General features: G+C 39.8%; 1 protein-coding gene across 1 annotated transcript in view; it reads right to left on the bottom strand.

Moving 5' to 3' along the window:
- The window catches only part of FAF1 (Fas associated factor 1), a 283,789-nt gene that overhangs the window by 233,201 nt on the left and 29,046 nt on the right, over positions 1-21,542 (bottom strand). The window contains exon 2 of the mRNA XM_075002704.1: positions 19,621-19,689. Coding sequence (XP_074858805.1) covers positions 19,621-19,689 — 69 coding nt within the window. The remainder of the gene's footprint in view (positions 1-19,620; positions 19,690-21,542) is intronic.

Here is a 21,542-nt window from a genome sequence, read left to right on the forward strand (position 1 = left end):
TTGTCTGGAACATTCTTGAGTTTTCAATATTTTCTGAAGCATTAACACTGTTAACTGCCTGGAGAATAGTTCCATAAGGTGATTCATTTCCCGCTGCAGCAGGTTTGGTATGGTTGGCATATAACCAGGCCTAAAGCTGGCAACAGGACCAATTTAGAGAACAAAGGTCTTCTTGGCCAGTACAGAAAAGCTAAGAGGGTCAAACGAGTATCTCTTCTGATCTTTTATGAGACTTCTCCCGGCAATGGGGTTAGGAATGCAAATTATTAGTAACTTAATTAAGTCTGGTAAAATATTTCCATTATCACACCCTTCGGGTTTTTTGTTCTGGAAAGTATTTTTCTCTACCTTATTTGCTAAGAACTGATATGAACAAGTCTATATGTGACATAGGGCAGGTCCCTAGATATGACATATATGTGTAACTCCTGCACTGACAGGCTCTCTAGATATATGGACAGATTAGATGATCAGAGCCATCTAATCAGCACAAACATAAGTGAAACAGAGAAGTAGGAACATATTCCTATGTACTGAGAGCAGGGGGAGCATTTCTACCATCCCATATATATTATTTTCATGACCAGCAACCTCCCCCCCCATCACTAATATGAATTAAAGTGGGGGCCCCTTCAAAGTGTTTAAGAATATTACACATAGGCTGTGTGTATACTACCTCCCTACTTCAAAGATAGGACGGTAAGTAGGGTGTCGGGAGAGGATTAATGAAGTGCTGCGCTGCTTCATAAAGCTAATTCTCCCCTATGGCAACTCCAAAGTGCTGGCTCACATGAAGCTGTAGCTAACCCACCGGTACTTCGAAGTGCCTGAACAATTTTGAAGTCCCTCTACTCCTCAGAAACTCCCGACACCCTACTTACCATCCTCCCTTCGAAGTAGGGAGGTAGTGTAGACAAACCCATTGATCAGTATTTTAAGTTGATTTTGCTCCTTTTATGGAATAAATATACTTAAAAACCTAATTCTGTTTATACACACCCTACTCAAACAAAAGTGTGATAAAAATACATACGCATAAAGTGAAGCTTTATTATAAACCTGTACAATTGCTGTCTGGTCAAATCTTGGCAATGGGAATAAAAGAAAAGCAAAATTAGGACATCGCATGGATGAGAGGGCCAAGGGAAATGGAGGAGTTGAAGAGGCTTCCAAGGTTAAGAACTTGAGTTGCAGGGAGAATGATGTTCAACTACCACAATGACAGGAGAAATTGTGTTTGGGAGGAAATATAAAAAAAAGTTTTAAAAACATGTTTATTTTAAAAGATAGAGATATATTTCTAAAGCAGATATTACTAAGTTATGTTTCATTATATTTAATATTTTTAGATATGCTACAAAAGTATTTTAAAATAATGTTCCCTCAACAGTCTCATTTTCAATTTTTCAAATATTGGTTTTTGGCTCATGTTTTAAGCAGAACTCAGACCGACATGTCTATGGTTTAACAAATATTCCTGGAGCTTTGACACCTCAAAACATTTATTTGGACCACCTGGTATCACAATCCAAAAAAAACAAGCACATAAAATAAACTCTAGTTATTTTGATTCTGTTGACTGTTTTCTCCCATCAGATTATCAACTGTGAAGCAAGGCAAAATTTTGTGGCTAAAACCTTTAACTGACGTGTACAACTAGCAGAGTAGAAGATGCTTAGCTAAGCAGGACTGAAATAACAATTACTGCAAAGAGAAGATAAATAGCACAAGCATCCTATATTAATAAATAACATTTTAGCTCACCTATAACAAAAAAAAACCTTCCTAGTCACTGAGGATGAACTGTTAGATTCCCTATAGCAATGTAAAATCTTTTAAAATCAGGCTCATGAAGCAAATGTCTGAGAACAGGCAAATCTATGAAGACTGGCAGAATTTCACAGAATGCCTAATAAAAAAGGTCAGATCTTTTACATCAAAGTTCTTTGATTTAGATATACACACAAGAACACCCTGAAACATACCAAATCCACAAACTGATATTTAGATACCAGCATTTTTAACAGCCTGACTCTTTATAGATACAAATGCTGTTGTCCATTCAATGCATTTAAAGAAATATAATGACCCCTGAAGCAAAAAGGACCCGTTGTCCTCTTCTAGAAAACCAACAAAAATAAATTCCATTTCTATTTTCTATGGCAGGTTAAAGAATCTAGTCAGCTTACTCTTGTAAATTGCATTAAACTTTATTGGCATTCCCTTCAATTCCCAATTCAACACAAAATTCATTTCCAATTACTAGGCATGTAGTCACACCTACAATTTTTATAAAATGCCAACATTTTCCTCATCTTCTTTTCAAAATTCAACCAAAGACTATAACTGAGCTACTGTGAAATGCCTCCCATGCCATCTGCTGTATTTCAATTTGTTGGGTTTTTTTCCCCACAATGAACACATTTCATGAAAAGCTGAAAGGCTAAAAGAATGACTAACAAAGCAAAACCAGCACTACAAAAAAAAAAAACCCTCACACACAACTCATCCCACACAAATATGTTTACAACGATTTCCTCCTCCATCATCACCAACAGGAGAGCACGCTGGAGTAACTTACGAAGAGCATGCGAAGTATAGTTTCTTATTTTACCCCAACTACATTGCAGGTTTCAAACACAAACTTTAGCCAAATTCTTTGGCAGTCTCCGTGGTATACACAATGCATCAAAAAACCTCTGTCCAATTAGAGCTACCTTTATAAACCTAAAACCAAAGTCTTAAATACCCAATGTGAATCTTACATTGTCATTTGCAGTGGAATTATGCATACACTGGAATGCTCTTCAGAAGACAAAAAAAGAACTCCCCCCACCCCACCCCCACTTTTTTCCCCGAGAGTCATAAGGAAATGGCAGAATTATTAAAAGATAGAGATTAATCCTATACCAAATCCTACAACTGGTTGATAAATGTCACTGGAAGTAAAACATGCAATATCCACTTAATGTTTACCCTCAGCAATCCAGTCACTGAGTTTCAAAATATGAATTCATTTTTATAGTTCTGTATCAAAGAAAGTATTTGAACATGCTTGTCTGAAAACACACAGGAAGCCAGTTGACCCATCTTCACCTGAGACTGAACTTCACTTGCAAGGACTCCCCTTAAGGATAACACCAAGCCTTTTTGTTAGTGCAGAGCGAAGGTCTTTTTATATATGGGGGTGAGGAGAGGCTGGGGAAGCAGGAGAAAAATAGAAAAACCTATTCACAACCCCATCATACAGAAGGAGAGGTGAAGAGAAGCCTGTTTCTTACATTCCATGTGGAATGAACCCCTGATGAGGGGTACTCATAGCTTTTTAAGCTAATGCTCCCTCCACTCTCACCCCCCTTCCTGGACAAGGAAAACAAAAAAGGCGCTCTCATGTCATCATGTGGCAATCCACTTTCAGGAATCCTAAAAAATTAAATCAGACAGCAGTAAGGAAAACAAAAAAATTGAGAGCTACATGGTGCAAAAAGGAGGCCTGAAAAATGTGCCTGTGTATTAAGCCCCCACATTTCCTGGAGCACTTTTATTTTTCCTCTCCTGGATTATTTTATCTTAATTTTCAGATTAAAGCCAAGACATACAAGGAGGGCTCTCTTGTGACAAGACACTGTACTTTCAGCTTACAATCACTTCATTGTATAGTATACCAGTTTTAAATAAAGATCAAAGATACAGTAGCCCTGACAAGTTATGGCATGAGATAACTCAGATAAGTACAAAGACTATTAAGAAGCATCCTCCAGTAATTCCCATTTTAATAAATGTTGCAATATGACATACAATCTATGTCAATAACTTCCAAATTACCTCTACCTGGGTCAATACAGTACCTTGTCAAACAAACATGCGCTCAAAACTGTTAAAATAATGCTAAGAGCCTGGCTTCAAATCATGAAAGCCAGGAAATTCAGAGTCAAAGGCTGAAATCTAATCCTCACCCTGTCCCAGAGTGTCCTCAAACAGTGGGCAACTATACATACTCTATCACACAGGTGGTAACACTGAACAGAGTTGCCAGCATCTGGTTTTTAGACTGGAATGCCAGGTCAAAAAGGGATCCTGACAGCTCCAGAAATCACCACTGACCACACCGTTAAAAAAGTCTGGCTGGTGGTGCAGCAGGGCTAAGGCAGGCTCTCGCCTTACACTAGCTCTGCACACCTTGGAAGCAGCCACTAAGTCTCTGAAGTCTGTAATTGAGGTGGGAGTGCCAAGGAGGCTCCACACACTGCCCCCACCCTGAGTGCCAGCTCTGCAGCTCTCGTTGGCCAGGAACCGTGGCCAATGGGAGCTGCAGGGGTGGTCCCTGCAGAGCTTCCCTGGCTCCCTTTCTGCCTGGGGAGACAAAGGGACATACTGGCCACTTCTGGGAACCACCAGAAGTAAGCACTGACCAGAGCCCACAAGCCATACCCCTGCCAATACCCAAAGCAGCCCTGAGCACCCTCCTGTATCCCAAACGCCCCCACCCTTGGTCCGCCCAGACCAGAGCCTTTAACCCCCCCGCAACACTCCAAGCCCCTGTCCCATACTGGATTCCTCCCTTCTTCATCCCTAACTCTTCAGTTCCCACCAGAGCTCTCACCCCATCCTGCAGTTCCTGCACTCTAACCTCCTGAACCAGCTCTAAGTTACTTTCTACTCCCCCAACCCCTCATCCCCAGCCCCACCTCAAAGCCCATACCCCCAGGCAAAATCCTCATCCCCCACCCCCCATTAAATTAAGTTTTAAAAAGGAGTTTTAAGACATTTGGTCCAGACTCTAATGCTGAAAGGCACAAAGTAATGCTATGTGGGAATTTTCACAGCACATGTGTGAGCCACTGAAACTATGTATTAGTGATGCAACTGTTTTGCAGGGTTTAGGGGGAAAAAGGTAAGGAGGGTACAAACACACTTGGCTACAGCATTACTTCCCAGTACTGCAATAATTTCAGGTGCTGCTTTTTGGGTATGCTCAGAGCACAAAGAACTCTCTATTACAAGAAATAGACCAGTTCCTCCATCAAAAGAAATCTACATTTATTAGTTCCACTGCTTGTTTGATGACTATGCATTTCTTACTGGCAAACATACAAGGAAAACAGAAGTAAAGAAGTTAATTTCAGTAGTTACTAAATTCCATCTATTATTTAGACAGGAGACACATGCTGTTTACATTATTGTGTTACATCCCAGAGTTCCACCTAAGGAAGGCTGATCAATTCAGCTTTCTTTCAATCACACATTAAAATTCATATGCTACTTAGCAGCCAAAACAGACAATATAGGAACACGAAAACTCTGTCTTATGCTACCTGACTTACCTATTCATATTTCATATGCATTGATAATCCAAACTAACCTGTTATTCCATGGTAACAAAGGCAGGCTTTTTCCAGAACCTCAGGATTACATTTGAATCAGGGTTACAAAAAGCTTGTACAGGAGAACCTCAGACTTACAAACAACTTAGGAATGGAGGTTGTTAGTAACTGTGAAATGTTTGTAAATCTGAACAAAACATTATGGCTGTTCTTTAAAAATTTTCAACTAAACACTGACCTAATACAGCTTTGTTACTTTACCATGCAGAAGAAAAATGCTGTTTTTAACCACGTTAACGTAAATGAAACAAAACGCAGAAACTCTGACATACCTTGTCAAACCTTTCTTAAATAAAAAAGCTTTCCCTTTATTTTTAGTCGGCCACATTTCACACAATAGTATTCTGTATTCGCCTTTTTTTTTTTTTTGCTTTGTTTTGTTTTGCTGCTGCCTGATTGTATACTTTCGATTTCAAATGAGGTGTTTGGACCAGTCGGTTCCTAACTCTGGTGTTTGTAAGTTTGACTGCTTCTACATGATAGGTAGTTAAATATTTCATGCAGAAGATAATCATTTTGGTATCTAGGAAACTGACAGACACTGAAAAACTGTCAATAAATTATGAGATTTGAGGGGGGTGGAAAATATGGACTCAATTTTAAGATAGCAAAGGCATATTATACCTTCACCAGGAAGGAGAAGGGTGTTCATTCACAACCAAGTCGGTGGACACTTTGCTCAGTTCAGCTATACCTATAAGTGTTCTCCCAGCTGAGGATATTTATTTACTTTCCTCCCCCATTCCATCACTCCCTTCCTCTTTCCCTCATACGGTGAGATGAAAAATTAGTTCTTCAGCTGAAATAAGAAAATCTGCAAATTTCACACAATGGGGGGAGAAGTACCAATAAACAAATAAAAGGGGGATCTAGAACTGCTGAGATCTTAACTGTTTTACATGAAACTTCCTTCTAGTCCTTTCCCTTCCCTTTTTATAGGCCAGCAAAATTCTCATCCTCAGAATAACTAGCATTTTTTTTTCAGTTTTTGAGAGAACGTCACATCTGCTTTTGAAACACACTGTAAACAAACATACATTGCCATTCTTCTGAGGGAAAGAATCTTTCTGATCTGACTATCAGCAGGATGGAGAAAAGCAGTAAGAGGGAAGATGAGGGAGAAAGGAGGATAGAAGGGACGAAAAAATATTTCACTAACTTTTGTGGCTTCCTTTAATTTAAGAAAGTTTGTATAGTTATATATAACAATTCAACAGTGGCTGACATCACCTGGTCTTAAAGGCCTTTGACTCAGCTAAAAATCTGGTGGTACAGTGGGACTAAGGCAGGCTCCACGCCTGCACAGGCCCTGCAACACTCCTGGAAGCAGACGACACATCCCTGCAGCCCTGGGGAAGAGGACTAAGGGCTTCCTGCACACTGCCCCCACTCCTAGCACAGATTCAGCAACTCCTATTGGCCAAAATTCCTGGAGGCAGTGCCCACAAGGGTGTTTTGGTTTGTTTGATGACACAATTGACACCATCTTGCCCACTGCTGCCTTACAAGAAAGCTGGAGTCCACCTCTATACTTGCAGAGGTGTTCCTTAACATCCTTCCGGGGAAACGGGAAAATGTTGCATTGTGGGGGGTGGGAGGGGGAGAGAAGAAAATCAAACTTGACTTCAATAAACTCCCAAACAATTAATGAAAATAACCTCTTAGGGATTCTGCCTTGCTCTGGTTGGATGAGATAGTAGTTAAGAAAAAATTGCAATGGAAAATTAACCAAGAATCTAAACCAATATACTATATCCAATGCACAAAATGTCTTTATTTGCATAAAGAATGTGTATATGAAGTTTAATAAGGACAAATGCAAAGTGCTCCACTTGGGAAGGAACAGTTTCACACACACAGAATGGGGAGAAACTGTCTAGGAATGACTACAGCAGAACAGGATCTAGGGGTTACAGTGGACCACAAGCTAAATATATGAGTCAACAGTGCGATGCTGTTGCAAAAAAAAAAAAAAAAAACACAAACATGATTCTGGGATGCATTAACAGGTGTGTTGTGAACAAGACACGAGAAGTCATTCTTCCGCTCTACTCTGCACTGGTTAGGCCTCAGCTGGAGTATTGTGTCCAGTTCTGGACACTGCCGTTCAAGAAATATGTGGAGAAATTAGAGAGGGTCCAGAAAAGAGCAACAAGAATGATTAAAGGTCTAGAGAATGTGACCTATGAAGAAAGGCTCAGAGAACTGGGTTTGTTTAGTTTGGAAAAGAGAAGATTGAGGGGGGACATGATAGCGGTTGTCAGGTATCTGAAAGGGTGTCATAAGCAGGAGGCACAAAACTTGTTCTTTTTGGCCTCTGAGGATAGAACAAGGGGCAATGGACTTAAACTGCAGCAAGGGAGGTTTAGGTTGTACATTAGGAAAAAGCTCCTAACTGTCAGGGTGGTCAAACAGTGGAATAAATTGCCAAGGGAGGTTGTGGAATCTCCATCGCTGGAGATATTTAAGAACAGGTTAGACAGATGTATATCAGGGATGGTTTAGACAGTACTTGGTCCTGCCATTGGAGCAAGGGGCTGGACTCGATGGACTCTCAAGGTCCCTTCCAGTCCTAGTACTCTACAATATCCTTTCTTCAAAGCAACAAAGAACTTGGAGATAAACTGTGTGCTCAAATTGCAAAAATAAAATACCTCTCTGTGACTAGCATCTGATCTAGTTATTTATTTTGTGGTTGCAGTCAGAGGTCTTAATCATGATTGATGGCACTCTAACAGTAAAGATATTCGGAAAGCAGATTACATACCGGAAAACTGAAATAGTGAGGTGAAAAATCATTCGAAGAACTAGGCTTACAACCCAGAAACTCCTGATTTGGAGTCTAGGACTGAAACCATTACATTATCATAGAATTACAGAACGGGAAGACATCTCAAAAAGTCATCAAGTCCAGTCTACTGCACTCATGGCAGGATCAAAAAACCACCTAGTCTTTCTGTGGTCATCGTTTGTCCAACCTGCTCTTAAAAATCTTTAATATTGGAGATTCAATTATCTACGTAGGTCATTTATTCCAGAGCTAAATCACCCTGACAATTAGGAATTTGTTTCATAATGTTCAGCTTAAACCTCCCATGCTGCAATTTAAGCCCATTGTTTCTTTTGTCTTATCATCAGATGTTAAAGAGAACAATTTCTGCTGCCTCCTCCTTTCAAGTACTTGAAAACTGCTATTATGTTCCCTCTCAGGCTCCTTTTTTCCCCACACTAAACAAACTCAGTTCTTTCATTAATCCCGTCTAGGTCATATTTCCCAGACTTTGATCATTTTTGTTGCTCTTCTCTAGATTTTTTCCAATTTGTCCACATCTTTCCTGAAACGTGGCTCCCAGAACTGGTCACAATACTCCATTATACAATACTGAGGCCTAATCAGTGCAGAGTACCACTTAAGAATTACTGCTTGTATTTTACTTACAACACTCCTGATAATACATCCCAGAACGACATTTGCTTTTTTTGCAACAGTGTCACAATGTTGACTCAGAGCTCTCTCCAAGCTGCTCATTAAATCTGAGTATATTACTACACAACACAGCATAAATATCGAGACTCACACAAACATACCAGATAGGCTTGTAATGATGAGAACTTTGTTATGGGCTGAAAATAAAAGTAAAGGAATTGGGCGAGGGGGCAGGTACTGAATATAGGGATTGTTTATATATTTTTAACTCATCACTGCACAAACATATTTCATATTAGATCGTACACTTTACAGTAAGACCTTCAATTTACAAAAGGCGGATGACTCAAGAGACATTGATAATGCAGTACAATAGAACTTCAAATTTACGAGAGTTACAAACTGAATCATCAGCCACATACCTCATCTGGAACCAGAAGAGCACACCAAATTATTATATGTAAATATAAATACACCAATACAGTACAAAACTGTGTTAAATGTAAGCTACTAAAAATAAAAAGGGAAAGCAGCATTTTTGTTTTTCATAGTAAAGTTTCAAGCGGTATTAACTCAATATTCAGTTGCAAGCTTTTGAAAAAACTGTAACATTTTGTTCAGAATCAAGAACAACCTCAATTTACAGGGTGTTCATAATGCCGAGATTCTTCCGTATTACCAATCCCAAACCCACAAAAATCATGGTCAAGCTCCATGAGATTTTTTTTTATATCATATTTATATATTTATTTATTTTATATATGATTTTAAGCCACACAAATATTTTGGATTATTTTTGTTACTCTTCCAGCTTTGGAGCATTTAATGTGAGCCTGTTTTCAAACTTTTCACCATAACCAAGAGAGTTAGAAACTTGCATTTTGCATTTGTATCAACACCTTCCTCATTAAAGTTAAGCAATTCTCTCTCTTCCTCCACCCGCTCCCCAGCACATTCACAGAGGCAATATTCCTCCTCTTCTATTGGAATAAGCAAGACCTTAATATGGAAGCACAAGCATCCCTAAATTCTGTTGCCCAGGTGCATCCAGCTGTGCAAGGTGCTTTAGTAAACTCAGTCAGGAAAAATGCATCACCCACTCACTGTCATAGGTCCATTTGGAGGAAATGGCTCACCTCTGATTTCACAGGCTGTGAAAAGCATAGTAAGCAACACTACTATAGATAGCACTGAGGATGCTGACATCCAAATGGGTCTGTATATATTGACAAAGGGATTTCAATTTGCCTAAAGTATCATCAACAACATTGCTGCATCTGCTGAGTATAAATTAAACACTCTTTTGCCAGGGTCTCTGAAATAAGGGTACAGTTTCACAAACCACAGCCAAAGGGGGTATGCAGGGTCCCCTACAGGGACAGTAAAGCCATTTAAGGACAACCTCATTTGGTAGGAACATCTTGTCCAAGAACACAGACTCAGATAAGGAAAAAATGTTGGCATCAAGAACTTATATAGTGCAGACCACACTGACATTCATAAAATCAACTTCTGTGGTCCACAAGGATTTGTATAACTATCAAGTGGTACCCTTTCTGGTTTATACACTCCTGCTGTGTGAGGAGGGAATACTATAGGCACATTGATCCCAGCTCCCTAATCATTTTGGTTGCCCTTCACTGGACCCTCTACAATGCATCCATATCTTTTCTATACTGGGGAGCCCAAAACTGGATGCAATACTCTTGATGTAGCCACACCAGTGCCAAATAAAGGGGAATAATAACTTCTCTAGATCTGCTTGGAAATACTCCTCCTAATGCATCCCAATATGCCATTAGCCTTCTTGGCTACATGGACACACTATAGACTTGTGATTCTTCCATTCCAAGTGCAGGACTCTGTACTTGTCCTTGTTGAACCTCACCAGATTTCTTTTGACCCAGTCCTAACATTTGTCTAGGTCACTCTGGACCCTATTCCTACCCTCCAATGTGTCTACTTCTCGAAGTCTGCTACCTGGGAGAACTGGTGTAAGGGTATCATTATTAGATGGGCTGCAGTTAGTATTGGGGAATCAAGTGCTATGAACCAATGGTTCCTAGAACAATGAAAACAGATTTCAAATCAGGACAATCAGAAACTACTTAGACAGACTTGGCTGAAAAGGATAAGAAGAACTACTCTGATATCAAATCCAAACAGTTCAAAGCTCATTAGCCTTAGGAAAAAAGTGGACAGTGAAACCTACTCCTATCAGATCAGGGGACTATGACATCATATTTCTATGACCTACACAAGGAGGACTGACCTAACAAGTCATTACATCCAAAATTTACTCAATATAGAAACAGTACAGCAAGACAAACCGATTTACACAGATTTCAATCCCAGCCTAACAAATGGAAAGATTTGTACATTTTGGATATCAGGTAAACAATAAACCATGAGTTGGAATATTAGTTATTCATGCCAGGCCAGACTGAGTTAGTAGCAGAGAGTTAAGGAGGTTATGGGTGACGCGATGGTTGGGTAGAGAAGAGCTGACAGTTGGAAATTACACTTTCCTTTAACTCATAATTCAAAAGGGACAAAAAAGTAGAGACTTGGTTGAAACAGCAGTGGCGCTGATGAACTGCTGGAAACTGATGTCTGAGCAGACTGTCATAGCAAGGTATTCTGTTTTTTTATTGGTTGGTTGTTTTTATTATCTATAGGCCAAAATTTTCCAACATAAGAGCCAGAAGTGAAGGCTACTCAAATCACGACAAGGTGATGCTGAAACTCTCCCAAAGTCCATTTTGGCACTTTTGGGGGGATCTGGAACAGTGTTCCAGTACTTCCAATATTATCACTTATGGGTATGTTCCAGCATTTCTTTTTTTAGGATTTGAGCACTTTGCTAAACCCACATTCAGACAAAATTTAGAAGCACATGTCCCACTGACATCAAACCATGACGGAGAAGTGTAATCTGATTAAAAGCCTAGACAGGCCCAAGCATTTTCACTTTCTGGCTGGGGGAAATTACAATATACCAGAAAGTAGTGCTGGCTGCAAATATAGCACTAGGTCCAAGCCTGCCAACAGAGTGGGGTTAGGAGTGCAAATGCACAGGGGCCCAGAGATCCAAAGTGACCTAGAGTGCCCAGCCACCGCTGCTGCTACTACAGCAGTGGGGGTGACCACAGCCCCAGACCCCTTTGACTTGACAACACTAGAGCACTGCTCTGAGGGCTGGCAGGGTGGGCAGCGTCAAAAGGGCTAAGGGTGAACTACCCAAGATCCTGTCCCTTCAGTTTGATGCCCCAAGGCCTGTCATCCCTGTTGACTGGGTCTTTATGCTGTTCTAAAGAAGTTAATGAAGCCCTGGGACTTATCTTTTACAATACTTATGAGAATTTCTGTGTGAAACTTTTTTTTTTTAAAAAAAGACCTTTATAAAAATATCTAAAATTCTTCTGAAAACTAGGAATTAAAAAAACCAAATGCTAAAGTGGATTTTTTATTTAAGATTATGAAGTGGGAGCAAAGTAAAGAACTAAAAAATTAACATCTAATTAACAATTTTCAATAAAAAATTATTAAATAGTGGGCTTCATTCACCCTGTTTCACAGAAGAATAGGGAAGTAAAAGCTGCTGCAACTAACTTCAAAGAGAACCAACTGGTGCTGCAGCACAGGAAAGAATCTATGAAAGGTTAACAAAAATCGAGTTTCTAATGGGCCAGCTGCTGCATACGGAAGGAACAGCCCAGAGTCAGGGAGAGAGATGCTACATGTCATGGTAGGGGGTACAGAAAAAAAAATTAGAAGTTTCTTAAATTAATCTAAGCTCATAACACCATGATTTAAAAGCCTGTTGTCAAACAGCCTGCTGTACAAGAATCAAGACCTGAATGCAACAAGAAAGTGAAAATCCCAAATTTAGATAAAATAAAGCCTTCACGCCCAGCCTACTCCAACACTGAATATTGTCAAAAACATACCATACAGCAATGACATTCTAAGCACATAAACATTTTCAAAACAGAGTTTCTGTTTGGGTGTTTAAAGTTCAAAAAAGTTGCTTAGAGGTTCGCAGAATCTGAAGAACAGTTTCCTTTAGGGCAAGGAAGGGTGTCGAAGAATTAACTTACACCACTTCGATCTCATAACCACAATATATAAACTCACACACCACTGCACCAACCACAGAAGTGGAGCCAGCTGGGGAATGTGGCAGCTGCTTAATACCACACAGCTACTCTGTCCCACTCTTCAGCAGAATCCTGTGTTAATCTTAAACTGCATAGGCAAATTAGGAAGGCAGAATGTAACTAATCAACCTGATAATTGCAAAAATCAAGCCCCAGTAATCTGAGAAATGAAGGCTCAGTGGGATACTTAGCTTCACAAATTGTTACAAGTTCCAGCATGACCTAAGACTATTTGGAGGTAACAGCCATCAGAAAAACAGCTCCAAGGCACTACTGCTTTTATGTATTTACATTTTTAAAGGATAGAAATTGAGGCACTCTGATAAATTTCCAAAAAGAAAAATACATCAGAAAGCAGCAACTGTCAGCAGAAATCTCTACTGGCAACCAACTATAAAAAAGAAAGACTACACAAGTGCATGTAATATAGCACCTCCTATAGCTGCAATCGGTAGAAAAAAAGACAGCAGTCCTCACAAGTCTATCAGCTTTAATCACCTTATGCAACTGCCTTCTACAAAAGGGATCTTCAAAGAATTTGTTGTTCCTAATGTAGGTATCCCTTTTTAAATTTCAAATATAGAAATGAAATAAAGAAATAAATGTACAGGATAAGAGTTAGGCTCTTATTTCAGAATGATTCTTCTTTTGATTTAACTAGAGCTCCATCAAACATTAGCTCCATCTACTATAATAACCAGAAGAAGTGGGTCTTACCCACAAAAGCTCATTACCTAATAAATTTGTAGTCTTTAAAGTGCTACAGGACTGCTTGTTATTTGTTGATCTTCAACTGAGCATCAAGCTCTTTTGTGTTAAATTGTCTGCTAATGGAAAGTACTACATGGGGGTTAGGCTTTATTATTCCAACAAATAAGTCTATGAAGAACATCCAGCCATCATCTTCCATTTCACAGGATTAAAATGGCTTGAAACTATATATATCCTCCAACTGAAAAAAAAAATACATTATAACAGGGCACAGCTCCAGCAGTCTGTCTAAAAGCCATTTAAAGGGTTATTTATGCTCTTAACAAAAAGGTTAAACAAAGGCCAATCCAGAGAGCAATAAAATTTACACATAAAGATTGCTGATAACTGGCAACAAGAAAAATGCCAATTTTTCACCTAGGAATCCCACTCATAACTGGAACCACAGAGTTTAAAAAAAAAGAAAAAGCTACAAAATCAAAGTTCATCTTTTCCAACTCAGATCTTTTAATTCATTCTCTGTAAAAAGTCTAAGTTTTTCTTTTAAAAATGGTAAAAAACACACAATCCAATATATACAATATTTATCTGACTGTCCTACAAAGTCAATTATTAAAAGGGATACTGTTCAAAAGAAAAACTGCAAAGAGAAATACTATCAAGTTTTCCATAAAAATACTACAGGTGGAAAACTTAAGCAATATAAAAACAGGTGTTAAAAGCCCCATATTTTTTTCTTTCCCAGAGCACAGAACAGTTTCTCAGCTGATTCTTGGAAGTCGTGAAAGAGAGGAACAGCAAGTCATCACATTTACAGGTGCGCAAACCACTGTTTTTACTGCAATTACGCTGTGCTTTGAACCACTGCCAGCAGAAGGTATAAAAGAATTTAAATACAGCAGCAAAGCACATATTTCTGCATTTAGAAAGGTCCACTTTTAAAATGTACTTTTGAAATAAAGATCACCACCAATTTTTAAGTTTTTGAAATTTATGAACAGTACATTTATTCTGAAATAGCGATGTGGACTGAGAAAAATGAACCCACTATACATGGATGAAATTGTAGTCTTTCTAGAGCTAGATGCTTTTTTTTTTTCTTAGTGCATTCACTACAACTTCTATCATTACCAGTGGGGGGAAAATATTTCAAAATGAGTAAGTTCTATTTTAGAATGTTTATCACATTTTCTATGAACAAGATCATATTGCAGAAGTTAGGAAACTGAACACAAAAGATCCTACTTCCTAATCTGCCTACCAGTAAGAGGTTGTCTATACTAGAAGTGTTACACTGGAAGGGATACCAAATAGAAAAAAAGGGGCTTTTGAAGTCGGGGGGGGGGGGGGGTCATTTCAAAAGGCCCCCCATCTACACAGGTGGCGTGCATTCCGAAGGCAGCACGTTTGAATCGTGCTTGGCTGCCATTATGCTAATGAGGTGCTGCATATTCATGTCAGCGCATCTTTAGCACCTTCCAAACTGCCTCATTAGCATGCCCCTTCTGAAAGGAGGGAGCATATGTAGACACAGCTTCAGAGAATCTGCCTCAAACACTGAAGTAGAAAGGCGGAGAAAGGATATTGGAGCACTCACATGGACAACCATCTTAAAGAAAATCAGTTACTGCACAACGCAAATAGGCCTTTTTTCTTCTTCAAGGAATGTCCCTGTGGATGCTCCACATTAGGTGACTGGAAAGGAGGAACTTCAGAGTTGACCTATTGGCAGTAGATAACACCATAACATCATAGTGAGAATCTGATGCTGATTGCTGTTCTAAAGCATAATATTTAGTGAAAGTATGGCCTGAGGCCCAGGTAGCTGGTTTACAAATGTTAGTGATAAGCACATTGGTGAGACAGGTCACAGATGCTCCAGTGGCATGTGTGTAAACTCCCAATGGAGGTCACAGATTGTTCTTTTGGTAGCACAAATGGATACATCCCAATATCCATCTGGATAGTCTTAGGGTGGGCTGAGGCATCAACCATTCTGTTATGAAAACCAACAGTCCAGATGATTTTCTAAATGTTTTTGCTCTTTCAATGTAGAAAGTGAATGCTCTGCGAACATCCAATACATGGAGTACAGCCTCCCTCCAGTCTGCATGTGGCTTAGGAAAATACAGGTAAAGCAAACAGGGTGGTTTAAATGAAAGGGGAGGGCAACTTTGGGTATGAATTTGGGATGCAGTCATAAAATTACTTTATCTTTACAGAATGTTGTATAAGGCAGGCATGCCATTAGGGCATCTTATTTTCCCATGCATCTGGCCCACGCGCTGGCAATGAGGAAAGCCATCTTCATGAAAAGGGGCAAAAAAGAACAGGTTGCAAGGAGGTCAAATGGTTTCCCTATGAGTCCAGGTAGAACAAGAGCAAGGTCCCACATGGAAGTAGGGATTCTCATTGTGAGAAAAGTGTTTTAAAAGCCTCTAAGGAAGTGTTTAATCATTAGATGAGCAAATACAGTGACCCCCATCTGCCCTGTCATAGGAGTCAAAAGCAGCCCAGTGGAGGTTGTAGATAGCCCCAATCTTTTCAGTCCTACTATATAGTTCAGGATCCTCAGTAGAGAGTGCAACTGTGGTGAGATCTGCTTATTTTGGCACCACATGCAGAATAATTTCCACTTATGAATATGTCTGTCCTCTACAGCTTGAGCCTCTCTCATCCAGCACCCTTGCAATCTGACTGGTGCCAGATGAGAGAATTTGCCAGACTAAGGGAGGTCAGCATTTTCTAGCACATGACCAACACTTCCATTATTTATTGGGCTCTGAGAAGACATTTAGGGTTAAATTACATTTAAATAACAGCACAGAACACTGAGAACCAGGACTGGTGGCTCGAAACAAACATCATGGGACTATGGAAAACTTGGCCACACCCATGATAAGTGGTCATCCGGCTAAATAAAATCATGCCACATTATGGAAATTGCCAGATGAATGAGTTCCAGATTATAGAGGTTCAACCTGTACTTAATTTCCAACTGTTCATTAATATATCTTTTACTTCTTCAGAACCAGATTTCTTGACACCAGTCAAGTCATGGAGTAACCAGGCCTTGAGGTGGAATATTGCAAAGGTAAGATGATGGATGTGTCCTGTACCATGTGACAGACAGTGAAGTACTAGGGGAAGGATTTGAGGTACTTTCGCTGCCATCTGACACAAGTATGGGAACCACATTTGTGACAGCCATATGGTACCATAAGAATAACCCTGGATTTGTCATGCTTGATCTTGTGATCAGCTTAGAAGTAGGGTTGGAGGAAATGCATACATCAGTGGTGCCTCCCATTTTATGAAGCAATATTGTGGGCATTTGGCATTCTGAGATGTTGCAAAACAGATCTATAGTGGGGAACTATAGATTGACAGATTTGAGAATTCAAAGGCGCCATCACCCACTCATAGGCTTGTAAGAAATCCTTGCTTAGTACATCTTCTGTTGCATTCTGATATCCCAGCAGATAGGATGCCAATATCTCAGTATTGGTGGTGGTGTACCAGTTCCAAAACCACATTGTCTCTGATGCTAAGGGTTTAAAGTCCTCCTGGAGTCTTTTAAGGTACATAAAGACACATTGGTTTCATCTGCAAACAGGTTTTGAACCTTGAAAGGTTCAATCACTGCCTGGACCTCCCTTGAGAACATGAAGCAATGAATCAGGATGCATGGTGCATGACCATGGATGTCATGCTGGATTGTGCTGCCACATCTGCAGAGTCAAGGGAGGGCTGTACAGCCATCATGACACTTAGGGAAATTTTGTTCTTATAATACTTTTTTTTTGTCATGTGATACATTTTTAATAAATTATGACATTTTGGAGAACAGATTGAATGTAGACTTAGCCAGCAGGGCTGCATAGTTGGCTATGGAGAACTGAAGTACTGCTGAGGAATAGGCTTTCTGCCCAAAAAGCTCTTGCCTTTTCCAATTCTTATGATATGGAGTCATTTGGGACTGGTGTCATTTCCCCATTTGACTGACTGCATCGACCACTAAGGAATTCGGTGTGGGATGTGTGAATACAAATTCAGCACCTTTTGATGGCCCATAATATTTTTCATCAGACCCCTTACACGAGGGTGATGACATCATTGGTGTCTGCCAGATTATTTTTGCATGCTCTATAACAGCATCATTATTCATCAGGGTTATCTTTGCTGAATCCCTAGACATTTTGTTTGGCACAGTTACCAGAAGCCCAATATAAATTCCTGGACATATGCCAGGCATGCCCAATGGCAAACTTTTTAAAGAGATCCTGAAAGTATTTGAAATCATCCCCCATAATAGGTGGGCGTGGCATTATGGTTTTGTCCAGTGACAAAGATGAGAGGTGATTACACATCAAAGTGTCATGCTTCCTGCAGCTCCTGTTTGCTGGGAATCATGAACCAGAGCCAACAGGACAGCTGCAAGTGGCCATACCTGCAGATGATCAGGAAAATAACCATCTGGCAGCCTGCCAGGGTGCCATCAACATCAGGATAGATTTTTCAGTTGGGGATCACTTTTTTTTTTTATAAGGTGATTTTCAGAGCAGAGATGTCTGACTGCTTTGTGGCGGCCTTTTCTCGCAGCTGTTGTTGAAGCAGAGCTTTTCAGAGGCAGCTCCTGTCTCCCACTGGCCAGGCAGGTGACCTGGACTTGAGGTAAGAGGCTGACTCAAGGATTTATCCATCATGAGGAGCTTCAGTATGAAATCCCTGGCTATTCTTGTCCTGTTCTGTAGTGTGGGCATTTTGAGTAACATGTGTATCAACGAGTCAGTGAACAAATACAGGTTCACTGTCAGATACCAGTAAGAAGAATCTGCATGCGAGGCACCATATAAGCCAGGTGAGTTCAGCATACCTGAGAGAGACACCCTCTTAGAAAACAACAGGGGTAAACCCTATTTGAGGCTAAAGCTGCATGTCTGCCACAGAGGTAGGGGTAGACAGGAAAGGTAAATGGAATTTTTGGTGTGAAAATTAAAAAAGTAGAGTAGGACAGTGGGATAAGGGAGCATTTGCTACAACTAAACTAACACAACTACTACGAACTATTGACTATAAACCTTATCTGAGGTAAGAGAGGGCACTGCTGATCGCTCTGACTCATGCTGAAGGCAGCACAGAAGGAACAGGAGACAGCTGGCTGCATATAATTATGTAACTGTTTGCAATGGTGTGAAATAGATGAAGGTGTGTGAGTGGCCCAACTAGGCATGCTACTATAAATTACTGCTTTCAAGCCCAGGGCATCAAGATGCCTAAAGTGGAGCACCAAGAGGGACACTCCCCAAAGAATGATTATGTCCACCTTATGACTAACCTCTCCTACAATACCTACAGAGTACTATCGGACCACAAGGCCTCAGTAGGCCATGAGCCAACTTATCTGCTTAATATACACAATTTGTTAATTTTTCTGGTATCTTGCCTGCCCGCCTACTGCCATGTTTGTCTCATCTGCCCACTGACTCTTGCTACAACATAGATTGTGACATTTTGGACAGACTGTCCAAAGTAACACTGGTAAAAAGACAACACCAAACCTGCAGGGAATGGAAAGGGAGGAGGGAGATTAGAGGAAGTGGATTCTTGATGCAGTAGGCACTACTGTAATACAAATAAATGGCAACAGCAAAAAATATATCAGTGGCAAAATTAAGATCTTTAAAAAAAATGCTTCTCTGAAGAAAGTTGTCTATTTCTTTTACCTCCTATTTCTGTCTAAATCCTTGAAGAGTCTTATATCTACGGGTTGCTTTTTAGAAAAGTTTACCTTTAATTATTTTATTAATAAAAAGTTATACTTGGATCCAATCAATGGATGGTTCTCCTATGAATTATGTATTCAGCGGAATAAAAAGTCACAGTATGGGCAAGTATATAACTTGTGTTACAAAATCATTTTCTTAGGTATACTTACCACTAAATCCCAGTTATTTTGTTCAAGCAAAGTAATAGCTTCATCAATATTTTCAATACCGGTGCATGCCTAAAAAATGTGGGGGGAGAAAATAAGTATTAATGGATTGGTAAAAGTTGATTTAAACAGAATTCAGATCAAGTTAATTTCTTAAAAGTTAAGTAACTGGACATAGCCCAGACAAGGCATGTGTCTTTCAAGACGGTAGCCATGTGAAAACAGGAAGGAAGAGCAGTTCAGATCAGAGCCTAGCATACTAATAAAGGGTTTGGGAAACCTTGGTTGAAGCCCCTGCTTCACCATAGCCTTCCTGTGTGCGTCCTGAGCAAATCACTTGATGTCTCTGTGCTTCAGTCACTCATGTGAAAGATGGGGCTAACAGCACAGCCCTATGGTACAGAAGCATTCTAGGGTGTGGGGAGCAAACTTTTTATGTTGGACTCCACTTTTCCTCCCTGCAACTAGCAGGGCCTCCCAGCCTGTCTAATGTAATCCAAACTGATTGAAATTTTGGTTATGTTCATAGAGGGGGAAGCTTTCAGTATGTGTAAGAAAATAAGTATGTAGAATGTAAAAACTTATTAATCTGTACATAAATGTGAATACACATATGTAAAAACAGTAATATATATTATCAGCATTTTGACTTAGATGAATAAGCCTGAGACCCAGCAGCCGATTGTTCTCCACCCCCTCTTAGGAAATTTCATGCCCTTTTGAGGGGGCCCGCCTTCCACTTTACGCACCCTGTTCTAGGGAGACCTACTATAAGGACTGCAACATTCTCAGATACGACCATACAAGTACCTAAGATGATCGGCTCTGTCATATCAAATCTAAACATTTTTTAAAATTTTTAGTAAAAATTGAAAGCAGATGCGCTGATGCAAAACAAAACCAAAACCACCAACCAATCTGACTGTTAAACAAGGAAGTATAAGGGATTTAAAAAAAAAATACCTTCCTGATCCCCGATCACAAAACTAACGCTCAATCTTACTATTCAAAATGTGTCTCGTTTAACGTAATAGAGAGGTAGCCGCATTAGTCTGTACCTTAACAAAAAAGCAGTGATGTAGCACTTTAAAGGCTAACAAAATAATTAATTAGGTGATGAGCTTTCCTGGGGAAGACCTACTTCTTCAGATCTGGAGATAATGCAGTACTGGAAATACTGCTGAAAGTGAATGGGCATGATTATATAACAGAGATACAAACAAAAAAAATGAAATGAAAACTGACAAATCTGTATAGAGGGAGATTGGCTAGGCAAGCTAGAAAGAATTTTTACTTGTGGTTGGGGGCTCAACGGTGGGGAAGGAAAAAAAAAAACCTTAACTTTAAAAATATCTCCATTTGTATAACCTTTACAGTGTCCCTTTAAAACAGATTAAGTGGAATTTTTTAGAGGATGGTAATAACTCATAGAGGACTGGTAATAGAGATTTAGTGCAAGTCCCAGATCAAAGCAGGTCCTCTGTTTTATTTAAAATCCACATGCTGCTGCAGCATGCCACTTGCTTTTAAATTCCTACATACTTCCTCAACTGCTCAACTTCACCAGGCAAGACATCACTCTTGGCATTGCCATTGAGAAATCACTCCTCCTCATACACCGCCAAATAACTGATACATTCATTATTTAATGCAGTCCATCACAGAAGTGTGCCATGAGATGTGAGTGTGAAAGATTTGTTACACAGTTGTGTCTTTCTGGAATTAATCTCTCTTTCTAATACTCCAACACTACAGGTTGAACCCGTCTAGTCTGGCACTCTTTCGTCCAGCAACATCTGTAATCCAGCATGATTTTAGTTTGCTGGACGACCACCTATCAGAGGTGTCTCCAAGTTTCCCTGATCTCATAAAGTTTGTTTACAGCCACCAGTGCTAGCTTGCAGTGTCCTGTGCTGTTATTTAAT

The sequence above is a fragment of the Carettochelys insculpta genome, chromosome 9 (assembly GCF_033958435.1).
Source record: "Carettochelys insculpta isolate YL-2023 chromosome 9, ASM3395843v1, whole genome shotgun sequence".
In the NCBI taxonomy this organism is placed as follows: Eukaryota; Metazoa; Chordata; order Testudines; family Carettochelyidae; genus Carettochelys; species Carettochelys insculpta.